General features: G+C 48.8%; 3 protein-coding genes across 6 annotated transcripts; 2 read left to right on the top strand and 1 right to left on the bottom strand.

Moving 5' to 3' along the window:
* Positions 1 to 160: 160 nt before the first annotated feature.
* On the top strand, positions 161 to 11,100 carry LOC4802842 (uncharacterized). Of its 4 annotated transcripts, none has more exons than XM_033385888.1 (8): positions 161 to 800; positions 6,119 to 6,921; positions 6,994 to 7,232; positions 8,136 to 8,777; positions 8,843 to 9,093; positions 9,153 to 9,325; positions 9,980 to 10,103; positions 10,384 to 11,100. In XM_033385888.1, the coding sequence occupies exons 2-8, from the start codon at positions 6,326 to 6,328 to the stop codon at positions 10,513 to 10,515; spliced, it is 2,157 nt and encodes a 718-aa protein (XP_033241779.1). In that variant the 5' UTR covers positions 161 to 800; positions 6,119 to 6,325; the 3' UTR covers positions 10,516 to 11,100. The 4 variants fall into 4 exon arrangements, with proteins under 4 accessions (XP_033241779.1, XP_033241780.1, XP_033241778.1 ...); XM_033385889.1 differs by lacking the exon at positions 161 to 800 and adding an exon at positions 5,541 to 5,683; XM_033385887.1 differs by lacking the exon at positions 161 to 800 and adding an exon at positions 5,541 to 6,035.
* Positions 11,101 to 12,910: 1,810 nt separating this feature from the next.
* Positions 12,911 to 14,281, top strand: LOC4802841 (thiamin pyrophosphokinase 1). Its single transcript, XM_001359640.5, has 3 exons — positions 12,911 to 13,310; positions 13,384 to 13,911; positions 13,976 to 14,281. Exons 1-3 carry the CDS (start codon positions 12,998 to 13,000, stop codon positions 14,119 to 14,121), a joined length of 987 nt encoding a protein of 328 aa, XP_001359677.5. The 5' UTR covers positions 12,911 to 12,997; the 3' UTR covers positions 14,122 to 14,281.
* Blm (Bloom syndrome helicase) lies at positions 14,215 to 18,809 on the bottom strand. Its single transcript, XM_001359639.5, has 4 exons — positions 18,549 to 18,809; positions 16,641 to 18,487; positions 15,748 to 16,570; positions 14,215 to 15,691 (listed from the first exon to the last, which is right to left on the bottom strand). Exons 1-4 carry the CDS (start codon positions 18,658 to 18,660, stop codon positions 14,424 to 14,426), a joined length of 4,050 nt encoding a protein of 1,349 aa, XP_001359676.3. The 5' UTR covers positions 18,661 to 18,809; the 3' UTR covers positions 14,215 to 14,423.
* Positions 18,810 to 18,849: the final 40 nt, after the last annotated feature.

Raw genomic sequence — 18,849 nt, 5'->3', positions numbered from 1 at the left:
ATGAGCAGCCGGTCGTAGCCGGCTTTCCTTCCGCATGGAGAGCTCTCTCTTTGGAGAGAATTTATCCGCGCAGGCGCCTGCCGGGCTGCCGGGCTGCCTTGCTGCCGTCGGATCGGTTGGCGGATGCTATAAAAGCCCCCGTTTCGGGGCCACTGCCAGGCAGTTGGTTCGCGGCGCTCCTTCGGGCTACTCTTCCCCGAAAATCTCAAAGGATCCAAAAGTGCAGCAGAAGAAGTGAAGCGGCTCGTGTGTTGTTTGTGTGTGCGCTTCGAACTCTGAACTCTGTTGCGTGGCATGCCACATGCCACATGCCACATGCTGATGCTGACGCGGCCGTGGATGCTGTGCTGTGGTTTTGAAGCAATAATAAAAGCCGTATAGTAATTAGTGCTCGCTTGTGGATTTGCGAAATTAAATTAGGAAGCGCACTGGAAAAGTGGAAAATGTGAAAAATATAAATATAAATAAAGTGACACAGGAAACACATCAGACAACAGCCAACAGACAACAGACCCTTCAGAGCTTCAGAACTTTATGGAATTACAATTTTCGAATCAAATCAAATCAAATTAAATGCCATTACAAACCGCAGACACTAATCCGATTTAGATGGCAATTTAATTGGCATTCAAATCAGATTACACGCACAACTGGCACAAGTGGCACGAGTGGCAGAAGCTTTTCTGGCCATCTCCCATTGAGGAATATTTGTGGAGATAATACTGTCCCTGGGCCACATTCAAAGGGTGAATATGGACTCGCAATGAACGGAAGAGCCTCATAGAATCCTGTTAACTAAGGTAAGCCACACCACCAAAGACAATGCCGGGACCAATAAGCTCTCCTATGTTCTATGATTCCCTTCGAGACTCGCGAGACCCTTCCAGGACGCAAAATTACCAAAAACCAACTACATGGCTTGTGCATGATTCACACAACTACATACATGGATACAGGGCACGAGCCCTAGAGTCAGGCTCCACTCTACACTTCTTGCTGGTCTTTGCCCTTCTATGGCATGGCATAGCACCCCCTCTGGCATCGGTTATGAGGCGACTATCTGCAGTAGGAAAACCTCAAGTCCAAATGATAATCATTTGTTGTTGGCTGTAATGTGGCTTTCTTTGTGGATTGATTTATGTTCTCCTGTACTTTAGTGGTGGGGCACACATGCGTGGTGGTGTGTGGTATGTGGCATTCTGAATAATTACAGAGCACAGCATCCTTCTGCCGAAACTATGTTTTCAGGCATTCTACGAGTACGGGAGGAGTACCAGAGTATAGCCACAATTTCATATTGTTACAAAATTGCATTGTTAATGGCCGTTGGCAGCCCTCTCTCTCTCGACTGTCGACTGTCGCTTGTCCCCTGCCCCATGCTACTGTGCCTTCTGCCGATTGTATCTGTGTGCTCCCTTCCTTGCCAAATGGCCAAATGGCTCCAATGTGGGTCCCCCAGACAGAGGAGCAGGAAGTGGGGTCTGCAGGCTCCCATTTACATACCCATTGGTTAATGTGCAATCGTCCTTTTATAATGGGGCAACTTTTTTTTGTTGCTGCCTCAGCGTAAAATACTATCTCTATGCCAGCGGAATGCCAGGATGCTTCCAGGATATAATAAAAATAATCCCAGCGTATAGATAATAGATAAGGGGGTTGGGGCGGGCAGCGGCAGCCCTTTGCACAGTATCTGTGCTTACGAGTATCTTCCTGTGTACGTGTGTGTGTGTGTGTGGGTGGGTGCATGCCCCAGCATGTGCTAGATCTATGCTAATTTTCCAGTTAAGTGTGCTTTGCATAATGAACCCCACCGGTGGATGGGAGGAGATGTTGGGAGAGACCTCCAATCGCTGACCGAATGATTTTTGCCTCCCAGGCCATTGCCATTCGATCTTTTGATTGGTCAAACGTTTTAGTTTACATCCCCATCGAGGCCTCCTCCCCCCCAGAAACAATGACAGCAAACAGGCACAACAGATACGCTCTTATGACATTAAGTGGCATTATAATTACAATTTGCACAAAGGAGCAGGCACCCCCGGGACCCCCGCGACCCCAGCGACCCTTAACCCGACACCGCCTATAAGGGGAGGGGAGGGGAGGCGCCACTTAAGTCAGGGACAGAGTTTAACAGCATTCAACGTTGGGCGATGCCAGGACAGCAGCTAGGACTTGGTCCCTTCGTCTAATCGGGGAGGAGCAGAGGCTAAGCCGTTGCCACTGCAGAGCCAATTAGCAAATACTCATCCGCTTGGCAAATAATCCGCTCAGATTTTAATTAATTGCCTGCCCCGCCCATAGCCCCCTCCTTATGCCGATAATCGACTGCTGCAGCAGGTACACTCGCAATCCTAATCGCAGTATTTTATCTTGTTTTTATGCGATGAATGTTTACCAAGATTCGGATTTTAGAATTAATTGTGCGTATAAATTTCCCGGCGAGCAGGAGATGGGGCACCACATCCTTCCTTAATGGAGTAAGAGGCGATGCCGATGCCGATGCCGGTGCTGGGGCAACCTTTTGGCTTTTGTTTTTGTTTAGGGCCCCATCGTCGGGGCCGGGGGGGGAAGGGCAATAAATTCACTCTCGTCGCAAATGAGTTTGCATAATTCAAAGAAAGCAAATTGAAACATCTTCGCCCCCATTTATCCTTCTCTTTTTGGACTGGAAAGTATTTGTTTAGCCGTAAGTGGATTTACTTCAATTTTGTATGATTTAAGCATTCGATTCGTGGGCCGTGGGAAGCGGCATTGAGCCAATGATTGGGTGCTGGAATGATGGACGACAAGTCCCTCTCAATCATCGTGACTCGAACGGAGGCATACCTATGCTGCCACACAATGGTGCCACATATGTGGGATCATTGCCATGCAGCAGCAGACGCATCGACAGATTGCCGGGATGCGAATCAATAAAATAGGAATTTAATATAGCCACAGCCACAGCGCGTGCCTCAGCAAAAGAGGCGGCAGACGGAAGAAATTGAAGAAAGTTTTTATGCAAGAATTTCATTGTTCATTGAGAAAGTTTCAGCCGGCAAGAGAGCAAGAGAGCAAGCAACGTTTTCCCCACAATTGTCCTCTTGGCCAAATGATTTACATGCCGGGATGTCTGTCTGTCTGTTGGGGTGGCATTCACTCAAGTATCTTCCAGATACTCGCAGTTCGTTGCACACTCCACGATAACTCGTGGTAGAAGTCGTTCCCCCCGCGTGGCGCTCAAGTGTGAGGCAGATAAAACTATTTAAGCCGCAATACAAATACAATCTGCGTGATCCATCCAATGGTAGCCATGATTACCCGCTCTGGCTCTGCCGTCTCTATAAAATTAATTTTAAGACACTCTGGGCTTAATCATTCGCACAGATAAAAGGAAAGGCGACAGTTGTCCCTGAGGATAATTGCGAATGCGTGTGGAACGGACGGACGGAAGGACTTCGCTCTGGGGGGGGGCCTTGGATTCTTTTGGGATCCAGGACCAGAGAAGAGACCCCTGCCTGGAATTTTAGGCATAATTTGGGCACAAAATATTTTTGCTGCTTTGTGCAGAATGTTTGCCCCCAGACGCCCAGCCCCCCCTTTGTCGTTTAGCCAATCTGAGACCCAAATAAAGAGCCCAGCCGCCCCGCCGCCCACCACTTGTGGCAGGCGTGCTGGAGCTTTTAAACTGCCACAGGACCCGGGATCGGGTGGGGTTTGGGGACTCTGGATTGCTGTAGCTATCAGTTTTACGAGTCCTTTGAGGGTAGCACTTGTTAAACTTTCTTTCCGAGCCGCTCGCATTGTTGTCAGGTCAAGTCTGGAGAGACGGGAGGTTGGAGCAGGGACAACTTGAAACATGTCAGAGATTTGCGTTCACCAACTGCCTTTTGATATTCAATCATCCTCTAGAAACGCACTCTGGAATGGTATCCCTTCCGCAGACCAGACCCAACACACACATGTGCTAAATATGACATTCAACTGTCCTTCAATTCCCCTTTTAATAAGGTCCGATTTGTACTTTCAAGTGTAACGAACCACCAAAAGACGGGAAGAGGGAAAGAGAAGCAGGAATCAACGCGTGGAATCGGCTTTTTTTTCAATTTCAAAATGAACTCAGTCGAAAGGGAAATAATAACTGAACATGGCTCTCAGAACAATGCTAAGATTCGTCTGGTGTTTTGGGACTTATTCCCTGGAGTGGTCAGCCACAGTCAGAGCCAGAGAGGAGCGGAGCGGAGCTCCTTAGTTCCGCTGGCAAGTGCATAAAATATACATTTAGCCTTATACGTGGGAATGTTGGAGTTTCTCCGCCTGATTTACGACGGCCCGGTGACTCGTTCATGGGATTACCTACCCACCTTTAACGTACTTTCGAGATTGCATGCCAACCGAAGTTTATTTGGAATTCAAAAGCTTTTAACAGATTATCGCAAGAAGTAACTTTGCCAATTTGCAAAAGTTCAACGGAACAGCACAGCAGAACACCAAAACAAATGGATTAACGGCAATAGAAACGAAGAAAAACAAGTGAGAGAGCATATTCGAGTGAATTGGTACGACTACAAGATACCGTTTACTCAATTACACTCCCGCCACGCGCTCTCTTTGCGGGGCCTATTTAGCAGATAGAGTTGCCCTCTCAACGAAACGCAGAGTACTCCACTCTCTGGAAAGCTTCCTACTAACGTTTCTGCTACATTAAATCTGCGAATTTTTCACCTTTGTTGTTGTTGCGGTTTCACGAGCACAGTAGACATACCCGAACATTCTGCTCTGCTCTTACGGGGTAGCATAACAATAACAATTACACTGATTGCCGCCCCCGGGGAATATGTTGGAGAGAGTGAGTGGAGTGACGACCTGCCGGTCGGCCAAACGGAAACGAACAGAATTCTCATAATGGAGCATAGCGGATCGGACAGGTCCGTCCGGAGCCCAGGTTCCTCCGCTGCACAGTCGCTTCACGGCCAACTTGGCCGGTTTTTCTGGGCCAGGGCCCGGCCATAAAACAATTGAGGGCTCAATTTTGCGCGGCCGGCCGCATTTGCATTCATCGCTGTTTCACATTTGTTGTTCATTTTCCCCGGCCTTCAGTGTGTCCAAAGGATGCGCCCAAAAGCCCCAACCAGGGGATATGAACATTCAGAACGATTCGGGTTGCAGTCGCAACTTTGTTAGGGTTCCGCTGAAAGTTGCAACTGCAAAGGGAAGTCCACATTTATCTGGCAGAATGTTTTGTGTTGCCATTTCTGTGGCAACTGGGGCAAGAGTAGCATGCTGCAGCGGAAGCCAATCTATAGGGCTTAAGAGTACTGCATATGTGTGTAAATTTTCAGTTTTATTACACGTTTCTGCACTGAAACAGCACGTATGATAGGTTCTTTTGAGTAATTTCTTTGAGTAATTTTAACCGGTTAATGTAAACAGATTTGATCGACTTTTACAGCAGCCTTCTAGGAAGCTTTCAGCTTTCGCTCATTAAAAATGTATGCATGAATGTGTGTGCGTATGTTATGTGTATGTGTATTGGTTCATCACTCACCTTTTAACAAAATCATGTCGTTTCACGTCATTCATTGCCACGTTGCTTTTCCTCCTCTGCTGCACCTTCTGTTCTCCGCTCTTCTCCTTTGAGAGAGAGCTTTATACAAAGATCAACACAAAAACACATTAAACCGCAAGACCGACCGAAGGAATTGTTCGCGATTTTCCAATATCACAGAATTTTCGAAGACACTTTTTACCGACCAAAACAGAAAAATATCGCGGAGCCACGCTACTGTGGAAGTGATTTGAGAGATCTGCATTGGCTGTGCTAATTCTTATTCTCTCTTCTTCTTCCTCTGCTGCAGTGCAAGCTGCACTCTCAGAAAGAAGAGCGAAAGCTTGAGAGCTTGAGCGTGAGCTTGAGCTTTAGAGCGAACGAACTTCATTTAAGATATTTATTGCACAAGCGCGTGATTTTTATTTTCTCTTCAACTTCCTTCCATTTCATTCGTGGAATGAAAAGTGCCACTGGATCTATGCGAGCTCCCCACTCCCCTCCACTGGTGCAAAACACTTACTTCAAGTGCATTCTCTTTGGAATTCTAGAAACTCGCCTTAATCAGAGCTCTCTTTTTTATCTCTCCAGCACCACAATGAATGTCAGCACGATTTAAGTGGTGTCGTCTCTGCACTGAAAGGGGAAGGGAAGGCCCAAAAGAAACCAACCAAAGCCGGAACGTGACTTTTGCCGAAAGTAAATTGAGCCACCGGCCACCGCAGCGATAAAAGGCTGCGATGCCAAGCAGCGAAATTCGCTAGGATTCGCGCAGTCAAAGAGATAAAGGATCTATCCATGCGCTACGTGCTGCCCATGGCTCCCACTTTGGGTGCATCAGCAACAGTCCCAGCCCCAGCCCCAGCGATGAGCAGGTATGACAGTAGGCGACACCTTTCCCAGTCGCACGCTCGGATGCTGGTCCTGTTCCTGCAGCTCCTGGCGACGGGCGCCACTGCAGCACCAGCCCCAGCCCCTGCCGCAGCACCAGCAGCAGGCCCATTGTATCGCAGTACCCCAGCGGATAGCCAGCGCTGTGCACACAAGGGCATAGTGGAGCTGATTCGCACGAGTCCTGTCATTGTAAAGGCCCTCGCTGCCCGGGTCTTCACCGATGCAGAGCTTGACGATGGCCAGGGGTCTGACACCGAAACTGCGCTGTCCGCCGGTATATTAATAACATTAGCCCCGGAAACGATATACAAAGGAGCCTCTCTGCTGAAAATTGCCAATGGCGCCAACGGCGGAGAGGCAACACTGTCGCTTCGGGCCGGAGGAGGGATGTCCAGCAGCGGCGGCGGCCATCGCAACGGAGGCAGCGGCAATGGATCCGGAAGTGGATGTGGAAGTGGAAATGCTTGGAGCGGCACTGAGTCAGCGTTTCAGTACGAGGGGTAGGTGCAGGGACACTGCTTTTTGGTGACATTCAGAATGTACACTCTACTCTGTACTCTTTGTTCCCGCAGACAGCTGAATGCAACACTCCAGCCGGCGCGCTGCTTCGACGCAAATATGCTGAAAATGCTGCCAGCGGAATTAATTGCCTTTGGCAAATTGTTGCCTGCCGCCACAGCAGCAGCAGGCCCCAACTCCGGCAGACAGCTGCTCCTGCCACGAGCGCCGGCCAGTGATGTTCTGCACATAAGCATCAACGGTCTGCATCGCTGGACACCGCAATTCGAGAATCATATCTGGAAGCATTTGGGTAAGGCATCCACATCCTGTGTCCACTTACTGGCCACTCCTCCCCTCCCCCTCCCCATCCCCCTCTAGCAAGCCCCAAGTCCCGAGGGCATCCGATGCTGCCGTTAGTTAATCGCATTTTGCTTGTTAGTTGCATTGTTGAACAAATCGCTTGGCTCGAATGTTTGCCGAGCATCGAGTGCCATGCAACGGATAGGGATAGAATTTCCAAACTATAGTCGTCGCAGAGTAGAGAGCAAGTGGTCGGGCAATCAGTATTAATTGGCACATGAGGGTTTTGGGAGACAGCAACGCTGCTGTTTGCCAATGAATCGGTTCAGACTTGAAAGCCCCGGCACTTGGTTTCTTAAAGCCGATTATGCAGTATTTTTAAACCCACTGGGAAGGAAAACTTTTGCTAGTCAGTCGCCAGTTTATTATGACGACGTGCTCTCCTCAGAGATGAATCTTTTATGAAGATTGATAACTATACGAACCACCGACCCCCCGACACCCCGACCGACCGACCACGACTGGTCGTCAGGGCGTCAGGCAGTCAGGCTGTGTCGGTGGCAGAGGTGACGCTTCTGCATGAAAAGAAAAATAAAATAAAATAAAAAAAATAAAAATAGAAAAGGGATTTTCCGATGACGCAGCAGATGTCGCTTGCCTCTGCCTTTGCCACTGCCCCTGCCCCTGCGCATAGTCGGGGGGTGGCAGGAGGAGAGATGCTTTCAACTGGCTGCAGCACTCGAGGGAAGAAACACTTGACTTTTGTGTCAAGCGGCTGGGCGCCCACCGAGAGCCCCCCGAATGAATTGCGACAACCCGATGAGGGACCTTTAATTTAAGGAAAATACTCCCTCAGCGAGGAATTTTTTAGTTTTTCTGGGGCTAAAAGTGTCACTTTTTCTCCCAATTGCAGGATGGGATGATTGGAGCGACTTCACCCTATGCAGCGTCACCTGCGGAAAGGGGGTTCAGCAGCGTTTCCGCCGCTGCCTGCTGGACAACCCGATGGTGGACATGAATATGAAGATGAACCAGGAGGAGGAAGAGGAGGAGGAGGAGGAGGAGGCCGAGGAGGAAGACGATGATGTGGACATGGAAATGGTAGAGCAGATGGACGACACCGCAAATGAGATTGCCAGTTCTAAGGAGGCGAATAACGATGGCATTCTGGACAGCCTGAAAGCAGACACGTCCAACAATGGTGATGACGAGGCAGAGGATGAAAGCAAGTCCCTACTCCTCCAACAAGCGATGACCAGCGATGAGCCGCTGCACAAATTCGCACAGATGGCAACAGCCCAGCCCCAGGCACCTGCCCCCATCGTGGGAACAAACAGCAGTAATGAGGCAGCAGCGGTAGGCAAAAGTGTCCGATTTGTGCCACGGGATGAGGGGGAAGCCCGAGCCGGAGCCGGAGCCCCAGTCGGTACCAGGAAGACACGTGCCAGCAATCAGCACAAGAAGCGCAAGTCGGCCAAGAGTGTGGCTCTGTCGACCCTCCTCTGCGAGGGCTACAACATCGAGCAGCGCAACTGCAATAGCTTCGAATGCAGTGGTAAGTGCAGTCCTTAACTTCCACAAGGCCCTTAAAGGCTTTAAAGCCAACCTCTGCCCACACAGATGACATTAGCGATCTGCTCAAGTTCTACAAGAAGCTGCCACTCATGGAGGAGCTGCCCACGCAAGCCTCCGAATCGGCAGCAGCAGTGGGCTCGGTCTCGGTCTCGGCCTCGACGTTCCCTGAGATGCAGATGCAAGATCTCACCACCGCTGCATCGTCGCCCACACCCTCGGCGCCCTATAACATGGGCTACATTCGAAGCTGGCGGAACAGACTGAACTTTACCCTGATGATCACCCTCAGGGCAAAGGTGAATAAGGGGGGCCCAGGGGCTTATCAGAGACTAATCTATGTCTGTATTCCTTGCAGAACGACACAAAGAGTACGGCCACCATATTCTCCATACGCAATGCCACGCATAATCTGTATCTGGAGGCGTGCAGCGATGGTCTGCGCCTGTATCTGGAACGCGACAATACAACGGAAATGTTGCCGGTGAAATTCAATTTATATGATTATCGCTGGCATCAAGTGGCCATCAGGTGAGTGGCCATCAGGGTGGGACAGGTACTGGGACTGGCACTGGGACTGGTACTGGGACTGGTACTGTGACTGGGATGGCTGCAATGGATGCTATGCTTGTTGTATTGTTGATTGCCAATCACTGTGTCTGTGTTCGACATGGTATACGACTACATGTGTGCTGTGTGTGCTGGGTGGCACTCGATCTGGAATGGCCATCGTCGTTGACACTTTCCTTTTTATTTGCATTTTCAATTTATTAGCATAAATGTTTGTGCCATGAAACGCACACTGGCAAACACTTGACACACATGCAAATAAGGGTACACACCCCCGCACACACCCAAGCCCCCCGCCCATTCGCCCACATGAATATCGAACGCCTTTTGGTCTATTTTTGTTGTCGTTTTGGTTTTTGGTTTTGCGACGACACACAGCGAAATTGACACTTGGTTCAAGTGGGCGCCATTTGTCATCGGCCGACGGCACATTTCGCACACTAACTGCTCCACACACACACACACGTATATACGCCACACAGATACAGTACAGTACATATTATATGGGTGGTATGGTACACATTTGTAGGATATTGTAGGTATATCTTTAAATAATTTGTATGTGGTCTCTCGTGTTACTATTGGTATTGTTTTACTGTTATTTTCCCATTGCAGCATACAAAATGGCGATTTTATATCGATCTACGTGGATTGCGCGTGGACAAATAGTTTTGTTGTCTCGAAACGACTGTACACCCTGCCAATAGATGCGGACGTGGAGATTGGACGCGGTTTTAATGTGAGTATATCAAGCCCCCCCGCCTCCACCCTCCCCACACACCCACACGGATTGTGCCACTGTGCCACCCTGTCCGCCGCCTCTTAAAAAGGCAGCTGCATTCTCGGGGCCATCCACAAATGGGGGCCAGCAATTTAATCCGATAAATAACCGTATACATGCAGCACCCCCCGCCACGCCCCCGATCAACAATCAGAAAGGGAATTAAATAATAATTCGCTGATAATTGTGTATTGTTTGCTCTGACGACTTTCGCTTTTCCACTTTCCGCTTTCCACAGGGAGAGCTGCAGCAGCTGCTGGTCCTGCCCGAGCACCAGGAGCGGCTTCAGTGCAGCAACAAGCGGACATCCATCAACGAGGTGAAGCGCTACATCATCGACACATTCATCGAGGACTACGGCGGCAATTGAAGCGTGTAAATATGCAATGCCGCCGAATGCAGAACAATAATTACAAGCAACAACAACAAGAACAGCAAATGGCAGGACATCCCCGCACACATATACACAAACACACATACATATTGCAGTGGGGGAGAATGGGAATCCAAGCCGAAATTCGATTACATTTGTGGGCTAATCAAAATGGCATTTCATTCAAATATATGTATCTATGTATAAGTGCAACAACAAATGTATCTATAAACAGGATATGCAAACTAAACACACACGCATATGTAGATCACACAGATACACACACAAACACACAATGTGATTCATGCCTGATGGCGCATTCCATTGCATTCCATTCCGAAATGTCGTGCTGCTAGCAGTGGCCCCCAAGAATACACAAAGACCGGACCGGAAAAAGATGTCCTCTGTGCGATTACGATTACGCATCTCACTCGTTGCACGTTGCATTAAGTTAATTTTGACGGAATACAATAAAAGTAATCGCTGGAGACGTGTCAGGAGGGATCATCGCACGAGGGGGGCAAAAGTAAAACAGAAAAAAGATCAAATATATTAATTAAATACATACTATATGTAATGGTAGCTGGTAACTGGTAATTGTTATTGGTGTCGTCTTTTCTTTCGTGGATAATTCTTGGGATTGCCAGTGGATCTGAGGATTTTGTGCATTCAACTGAGGGCTTGAGTGTCAATTTAAATTTCAAAACCAGACTTGAGAAGAAGAGAACTTAAATAGACAGCTGCCGAGCTGCTGCTAAATTCATAATTTCCTTTTGGCTGCCGCAAAAAACAAAACCGTCATTCGGCATCCGTTTCTGTGGCTTGCTTTCTGCCTGCTTTCGTCCGTAAATAACCTCCTGCGAAAGCCCCACACCACCTCAGCCGCCATTGGCAATCGAATTCCAGCCCCAACCTCACCTTCTTTCCGTATCCTTGTGTTTTTCAATAGCCCTCTCTCTCCCCCTGTTTTTCTCGTCCTGTTTTTTCCACTATCAACCGGGCATTTCCAGGGGGGGTTGAGTGCATGCGACAGACGGTGGAGACATTGATGAATTTCCTGTCGCACTTTCCTTGGCACTCACTTCGGGCTGGCAGCTCTGGTAGATGTGGCAAGTGAAGCGTCTGCTTGTCTGAACCCCATCGCTTGGCAACGTCAATGAAACTTTCAGCCCCCCGTTGCCTACCCAACGAGTATTGTGGCTTAATAACTTCTAATCACGACATAGCGGTGCATTGAACCGCAATGCCAGCCCACCATTACCCAGCGGCGGGTAATGGACGAAAAGAAAACTTCTTTAAAATCCTTGATACCATTTGCCAATGTGTGTGACACACATATCCGATCAGCGTGCGGAGACATACGGGGGATATGCTGCGTACATTGCAATTAGTTTTGGAATGCGACGCTTATGATTGTCAGCTCCCTGCACCACTATCGTTAATATCTTGCAGCCCGGCAAGGACCCCGCAAGGGCTATTACCTTCATAAATTAATGACACCGTGACACCCGAGTGCCAACAGACGGCTCATGTAATTCATTGGAAAGTTCTGTAAATGCGAACAAATATGCCAAGAACATGTGCGTACGAGTACACACGGGTATTTTTGTTAAAGTGGAATTTCATTTATTTATGACTGCGCTGGGAGCAACGGATTTTTACACGGCTTCAACTTCATGCGCGAATTCCTTCTCCGCTCTTAACTCCAGCTCCCTAGGGCCGCAACTCCAAATTACCCTCAAAATAAAGAAGTTTGAATTTAAAACTGAATCAAGCGGTCGGTCCACAGTCAATCACAACCCAGGCTCACCAAAGGCCCTGCACGGATGTGCACGAATGGCTCTATGGACGGATGGGATGATGGGCTTTGATGCGGATGCGGATGCTCCCCCACTGCTCTGACTGCTGTATAAATGCCTGTATTTGTATAGAGCAAGCAAAATGAACTGTAACAATATTGATGCAGCTGACATCGAAGGTTCAACCAGAACAAAAGTATTGCAGAACATCACCCCCTTTTCTGTCTGGATGACAGACGACTATCCCGTCGATGAGTTGAACTGAGCTCAGTTCAGTTTTCCCCCTTCATCAGACGCGGAAGGCGCTTAGCAACAAAAGTTTGACCATAGGTTAGTTTGAAATTAAACACAAGGTAGTAGACGTACTTCTAACGTACATAAGGTTATTTTTCACGAGTTTTGTCACAGCGACTGAATGTACTTCTTAAATATACAGTACAGCTGTCTTTGCAGCTCAAAAATCTGTACTATGAACAATTAGGCTGAATTCAAACTTACCGCCAAAGCGTCAGCGTCTATCGATTTCCCAAAGACTATCGAACAGTGCGACCAGGCATTGTGCCTGAAATTAAATTTGTTTAAAAAACAAAAAGTAGCGTGTTAGCGGGCGGCCGAGCATATTATTTCAGTCTTTTTTGTACATTTCATTTACTTCTACGCCACGCCCACGTTGTCGGAATATGGCAACAGCATGCCACCGCAATACAGTTTTAAATTTGATGCGCGGCGCTGCCCACCGCATGGCGATAACGGATGGCGACCGACATTTCACACGAGTTGGCACGCTTGTGCATAAACGCATCTTCTGCACCAAAACAACCATTGGATTTCGACAACAAATGGACCACACAGTGCCCCCCAAAGAGTTCAAATGGACGCCTGGCAACATGATCAACGAAAACTTCAAGCTGGGCGACAACGGGCATGTGTGTGTTGTTCTTAACCGACAGATTCAGGTTCCAGCTCACGTGGTTAAATCGTTATGGAAGAATGGTAACTAAAGCAAGTCTCTCCCCGGGGAGACCTAGAGATGCTGGGTGCTAATGAATCTATTTTTCCTGTGCAGCGGCCGTGCGTTGTGCCGTTGATGGAGGCACTAATCACTGGCGGGAGTTTTTGCTGGGTCAAGGAGCACCCAAAAGGCCGAAGGGCGCGCCAGCAACGGGGGGGCCGTTCGAACCACTCGATGTGATAACAGGCGACTTTGACTCAATAACGGAGGAAACGGTCGATTTCTTTAAATCAACGCCCAAAATACACACTCCGGATCAAGATGCAACAGATTTCACCAAGGCCATCACAGTGCTTCAACCCGTGATGGCGCAGCGTAAAATCCATGATGTTATCGTATTCCACGACACCTCGGGTCGCCTCGATCAGGTTATGGCCAATCTGAACACCCTGTATAAAGCCCAAAAAGACAATTGCAATGTGTTTCTGTTGAGCGGAGACTCAATAACGTGGCTCCTGAGGCCGGGCAAGCACACGATACAGGTGCCACTCGATCTGGTGAAAACCCAGCGATGGTGCTCCCTAATGCCTGTTGGATCAATGGCGCACAATGTAACGACGACGGGCCTCAAGTGGAACCTATGTTTGTATACAAATATATATATATATAGCGTTATATATTTAATGCGATTCTATTTATCTTGAAGATCACACCCAAATGGAATTTGGCGGCATGGTCAGCACATCGAACACCTACTCTACAGAGTTCGTTCAAGTGGAAACGGACGCCAACTTAATATGGTCCATGGGGGCATACGATTTTGAGGAGAAGTTACGTGAAACTTCCAAGTGAGCGGTGAGCGGTGATCGATGATCGCTTATCGCTGGGACGCGACGACATTGGGTGTGTTTTGAGTACTTAATTAAGTGAAATTCACCGAAGTTGTACAATTTTAAATGCGAGTTTCTTTTAATGCTGTTACAGCCAAAGATGCAAGCGGCTCCAGCGCTTACTTTTCTAAGTCTTACTCTAGTTCTAGGGCAATGTTACTGTTAAACGAAAAGAAATGAAAGTTGAAATGTGACAAAAATAATGCGTGATCGTTTGTGAAGTATGATGATGCCCGATGCCTCGATGTCACGATGCCGATGGCTTTACTTTGATCCTGGAATGGGCATCAGGTCAAAGCCAAAACTGCTTCCGGTTTTCTTACTTTTCCAGCCAGATCCAGAAGCGGCTCCGGCTGCATTATCTGCGCGCTTAGCTGTCGTTCTACTGCCACGACCTCCTCTACCTGCAGTAGTGGTCCTTTTTGGCGCTGGAGAGGCTGAATTACTTTTAAATTTCTTGCTCGATCCCGATTTAAAGGTCCTCTTTCGTTTTCCGCCGCGGTAGGAGGAGCCGTAACTGCCTCCGCTGGCACCTTGCGATGTCACAGCCCTGTCCCAATCCACGGCGTCGTCCTTGGTTTGCCAGCCTGAGCTTCCTGTGGCCCGAGGCTTCTGTACTGCAGCTGCAGCTGCCGCCGCAGCCGCCTGCTCCTCCTCCTCGTCCAAAATGGCTTGCATAAGAAGCTTCTCTGAGGCATAATTACACGTTATCTCTAGGAGTTTCTCGCCATATTTATCATAGTTAGCCTTCGTCACATGAGGAATGCTGCACATGTCTTTCGCTGTGAGCGGCAGAAGCTCCGCCATACTTTTGAGAGCCTGTATATTCATGATGCTAGCCATGGTGACGTTTCGCTGACTAGCTATCGTGCGGCACAAGTCGAGAAGATCAGTGTAGCAGCGATCGTGTATTTCGCGCATCTTCGACTTTCCATCGTTGCTGCTGGCAGCTCCCGGCTCAGATACAGTGGCCACCGCTGTTTTAGCCTCCTTTCGCGTTGTGGCAAATTGGAATTCGGGCGTACCGTCCATTAGTTTGCTTATGCTGTGGCCCAGGTACAGATAGGCCTGCGGAAAGTCATTCAAAACTATCAGATCTTCCCGTAGATAGCCATCAATGACCATTTTCCGCAGCAGCCTCTGTATATCGTTCTTTTCCCAGTCTTTTAGAGAGCCATGATGTGGTGTATTGTGGTGCCCGAAGTCCACGATTTTCTTTATCTTGCTACCCTTTAAGACGTCGGATATGTGAAGGAGCGTGAAGCGCGACCTTCCACTGCACAGATCCTTGACAGCTCGCGCCGCCTTTCTGGCCGGCTCCAGTGCATCAACTGGCTGATAGGCTCGCTTATTCCCGCAGTTATCGCAAGCTGTGGCCCTATTCTCCAGACACTGTTCGCTGGTGAAGTGCTCGCCAAAGTAGTCCAGCTGCTGGGCACGCCGGCAGTCCGTAATGTTCTCACAGTAGCCCACAATGCGGTACAAGTTGTCGATGTGCATCTTCTTGACATTGTACTGAAGAGCTTTATCGCCTGGAATTTGGGATATGGAAGAGCCATAGGGTGTTTCTATAAACGGAGCAACTTACCATCCATCATCTTCTTGAGTCTAAGCATGTCCGAATAATTGTAGTATAGAATGCAATCGGCGACCTCTCCGTCTCGCCCCGCCCGTCCGGCCTCTTGATAGTAGCCTTCAATGGATTTTGGCAGCGAGTAATGCAGGACAAATCGAACATCGGGCTTGTCGATGCCCATGCCAAATGCAATAGTGGCACAAATCACTCGGATCTTGTTGGTCAACCAATCCTTCTGGCGACCCTCCCTCTCCGAATCGGTGAGACCGGCATGATAGGCCACGGCGCGAACTCCGTCCTTGCACATTTTCTTGGCCACTTCATCGCACTCCTTGCGCGACAGGCAGTAGATGATCCCACTCGAGTTGGGTGGCTTGGTCCTAATGTAGGCACTCATGTCGTCGATAGTGGAGGCTCCCTTCTTCGGCAGCACTTTGTAGCGCAGGTTGCTCCGATTGAAGCTGGACAGGAACCACTTGCAGTTCTTCAAATTGAGTTGCGACAAAATGTCCAGGCGCACGCGGGGAGTGGCAGTCGCCGTTAAGGCTATGGTGGGAACGTTGGGGAAACGCTTCTTCAGGATTCCCAATTTCTTGTAGTCTGGCCGAAAGTCGTGACCCCACTGGGACACACAGTGCGCCTCATCTATAACAAAACGACTGATGTAGTTATTGGCGTTTAGAGTGTCCAATATGTCCTGGAAGCGAGCGGAGCTGCTTATCTTCTCGGGCGTGACATACAGCAGCTTGACCATGGGAGGATGCGATTCCAAGTCCCTATAAATGGCCATGACATCGGCCATTGCCACATCGCCGGACAAACTCTTGGAACAGATCTGTTATAACGAAGCGTGAGGAAGTGTTAGCAAATGTCAGATATATTTACAGGGCACTGATATTACTTACATCCAGAGAAGCCAGCTTATTGATCTGGTCAAAGATCAGCGACTTTAGGGGACTGATAACAATGGTCACGCCCTCCGTTAGTATGGCTGGAAGCTGGTAGCACAACGATTTGCCACCTCCCGTTGGCATGAGCACAAAGCAATCATTGCGCAGCAATGTGGCATTGATGACTTGCAGCTGATTGGGACGGAAACTCTTCAGGCCGAAGCTATAGCTTAGGCCGTGCATTAGGCGAGTAGAGTGCTCAAAGTGTTGGCCGTCAAACTCGCCGGTGACGCCGTCATTGTGCACATTTGAATGAAAATTACCAGATATCTTCTGAGCATCGGTTGAGGTCGGTTGCGACCGGCTGGTGGGAGTTCGACTGCAGCTGGCACCTGCTGTTAGATCAGTTATTTTGCCGAAGCTTCTGCTGCAGCTGGGACTGGGGCTGGTTAGATCCGTAATGCTGGCAGAGGCAGCCTGAGAATGCATTTGCTCGAACATTGTCTCATCATACTCGGGGAAACCATCATCGTCCAATGAAAGAGTTTTGGGGGTCTCCTTGGGCTTAGGCTTTACGGACTCAAAGTCCTTATTCCTAGGGATGGGCTTGACTGCCTCAAAATCTGTATTGCCTCTGTCGTTGGGCTTAATTTGCACTGCCTCAAAATCTTTATAGCCATAGCCGTTATACTCGGACTTGCGGCCCTGCCTCTGCTGATACTCGTTCTCAATATCGGCCAAAAGTCCATCCAAATCATCATCGTCGTCTATCTTGTTACTCTCCTGCGTGTAGCCATTCATGTTCTCATCAGCCAGGTCCCCGTCAAGCAGCATACTCTGAGCCAAGTAGTCGTCCTCCGGGTCCTCACAGAGATCGTGTATAAGCTCTTCACGCTTCCGCAGCATCCCCTGCTCGCAAGCATCTGCCATGCTTTGGCTGTTCCCATGGTTAGCCCGATTTTGTTCAGCCTCGATTTCCTGCTCCTCCCGCTCCAAGGCATCCTGTTCCTCCTGCTCGCTCTTGCGGGTACATTGCTGTCTCTCTAGGGTTTTCTGCAACAACTGCGATCGTGCCTTGAACTTCTGCCGCATGATCTTCAGCTTAATGAATGTGCCTGGCTGGAAGCCGGCTATTTCCTCAAAGTGATTGGCCGGAATCTGATCAATCAGCGAACAGTATTTGTCCATCAGATCAATGTGCGTGGTGCGAAAGAAGTTGAGCGAAGCCTTGAGGGCCTCCACACTCTGCTGGCTGGGATCCACTGTAAAATTGTCATTTTGGGCCAGTTCCCGCAGGTAGTCGGGCAGAGAGTTATCAAAGACCATGCTTAATTTAGGCTTTGACGCTGCCCCCAGTGGAGGGGTGGGCACGTCTCTGTCCCGTTCTGAATGCAACCTCTTAGCGACGGATGGAATATCCTCCTTGAAAGTGGCCTGATTGTCTTCCAATACATCCTTATGAACTTTTGGCACTGTTCTACGCCATTTACTCGAATCCTCGAACGGTGGGGAGGGGAAATCTCTCGCCCATTCTAAATCCGGTCCCTTAGAGATGGATGGAATATCCTCCTTGGAAGTGGCCTTATTGTCTTTCAATACATCCTTAGAAACGTTTGGCTCTGCTCTTTGGCTTTTTCTTGAAGCGTCACCCAAAACATTCAGGCCGGATTTATTTGCAGGCTCGGACGCAAATGATGGCGACTCCGATAGAGACATAGAACGCTCCTCCAATGTTCCGGTAGCATTGGAATCCTGCGATTCTTTCCTTGTGTTGGAACTCTGTGTTTCATCCTCGTCAGAAGAAGAGGAGTCCAGAAATATTGGATTGTAAACTTTACTTATTTGGCTTCTGGCACCGGAACCTACAACAAAATAAAGGGTTTGAATCAATTCACAAAACCCCCCACAGTGCTCCCCCCTTACACTTTTTAGTTTGTGTTTGAGTCTGAGTCTGACTACTGCCCAAACTATTGCCCAAGCCGATGAAGCTACTAAGGGTAAGCTGCTTTCTTGGCGCGGCAGGTCTTTTAGACATGGTGGGACTGCGGTTAATGGACTAAGGATTACAAAACAAAACCATAAACTATGGCTAATTCGTCGAACATAAAACCATTTTAACAATAAACACTAAAAACGCGCGCAATGCCTGTGATTTTTTTTGCAAACATTCAGTGTGCCCAGACTGGTGCGTCTGCAACCAGCTGATTGGAGCTGCCAGATGTAC

This window comes from Drosophila pseudoobscura, chromosome 2 (genome assembly GCF_009870125.1).
Source record: "Drosophila pseudoobscura strain MV-25-SWS-2005 chromosome 2, UCI_Dpse_MV25, whole genome shotgun sequence".
In the NCBI taxonomy this organism is placed as follows: Eukaryota; Metazoa; Arthropoda; class Insecta; order Diptera; family Drosophilidae; genus Drosophila; species Drosophila pseudoobscura.
Note: the sequence above shows the minus strand (reverse complement) of the source record. Positions and strands in the feature narration are given on the sequence as shown.

What these genes read in the sequence shown, in the direction of transcription:
- Blm (XM_001359639.5), bottom strand. Translation starts at nt 18,660, where the DNA reads ATGTCTAAAAGACCTGCCGCGCCAAGAAAGCAGCTTACCCTTAGTAGC. An exon ending in TCAAACACAAACTAAAAAGT is followed by an intron (nt 18,488 to 18,548) that starts GTAAGGGGGGAG and finishes ATTTTGTTGTAG; the next exon opens with GTTCCGGTGCCAGAAGCCAA. An exon ending in ATAAGCTGGCTTCTCTGGAT is followed by an intron (nt 16,571 to 16,640) that starts GTAAGTAATATC and finishes TCGTTATAACAG; the next exon opens with ATCTGTTCCAAGAGTTTGTC.
- LOC4802842 (XM_033385888.1), top strand. Translation starts at nt 6,326, where the DNA reads ATGCGCTACGTGCTGCCCATGGCTCCCACTTTGGGTGCATCAGCAACA. An exon ending in TCAGCGTTTCAGTACGAGGG is followed by an intron (nt 6,922 to 6,993) that starts GTAGGTGCAGGG and finishes TTGTTCCCGCAG; the next exon opens with ACAGCTGAATGCAACACTCC. An exon ending in TGGCATCAAGTGGCCATCAG is followed by an intron (nt 9,326 to 9,979) that starts GTGAGTGGCCAT and finishes TTCCCATTGCAG; the next exon opens with CATACAAAATGGCGATTTTA.
- LOC4802841 (XM_001359640.5), top strand. Translation starts at nt 12,998, where the DNA reads ATGGCAACAGCATGCCACCGCAATACAGTTTTAAATTTGATGCGCGGC. An exon ending in TAAATCGTTATGGAAGAATG is followed by an intron (nt 13,311 to 13,383) that starts GTAACTAAAGCA and finishes TTTCCTGTGCAG; the next exon opens with CGGCCGTGCGTTGTGCCGTT. An exon ending in GGGCCTCAAGTGGAACCTAT is followed by an intron (nt 13,912 to 13,975) that starts GTTTGTATACAA and finishes TTTATCTTGAAG; the next exon opens with ATCACACCCAAATGGAATTT.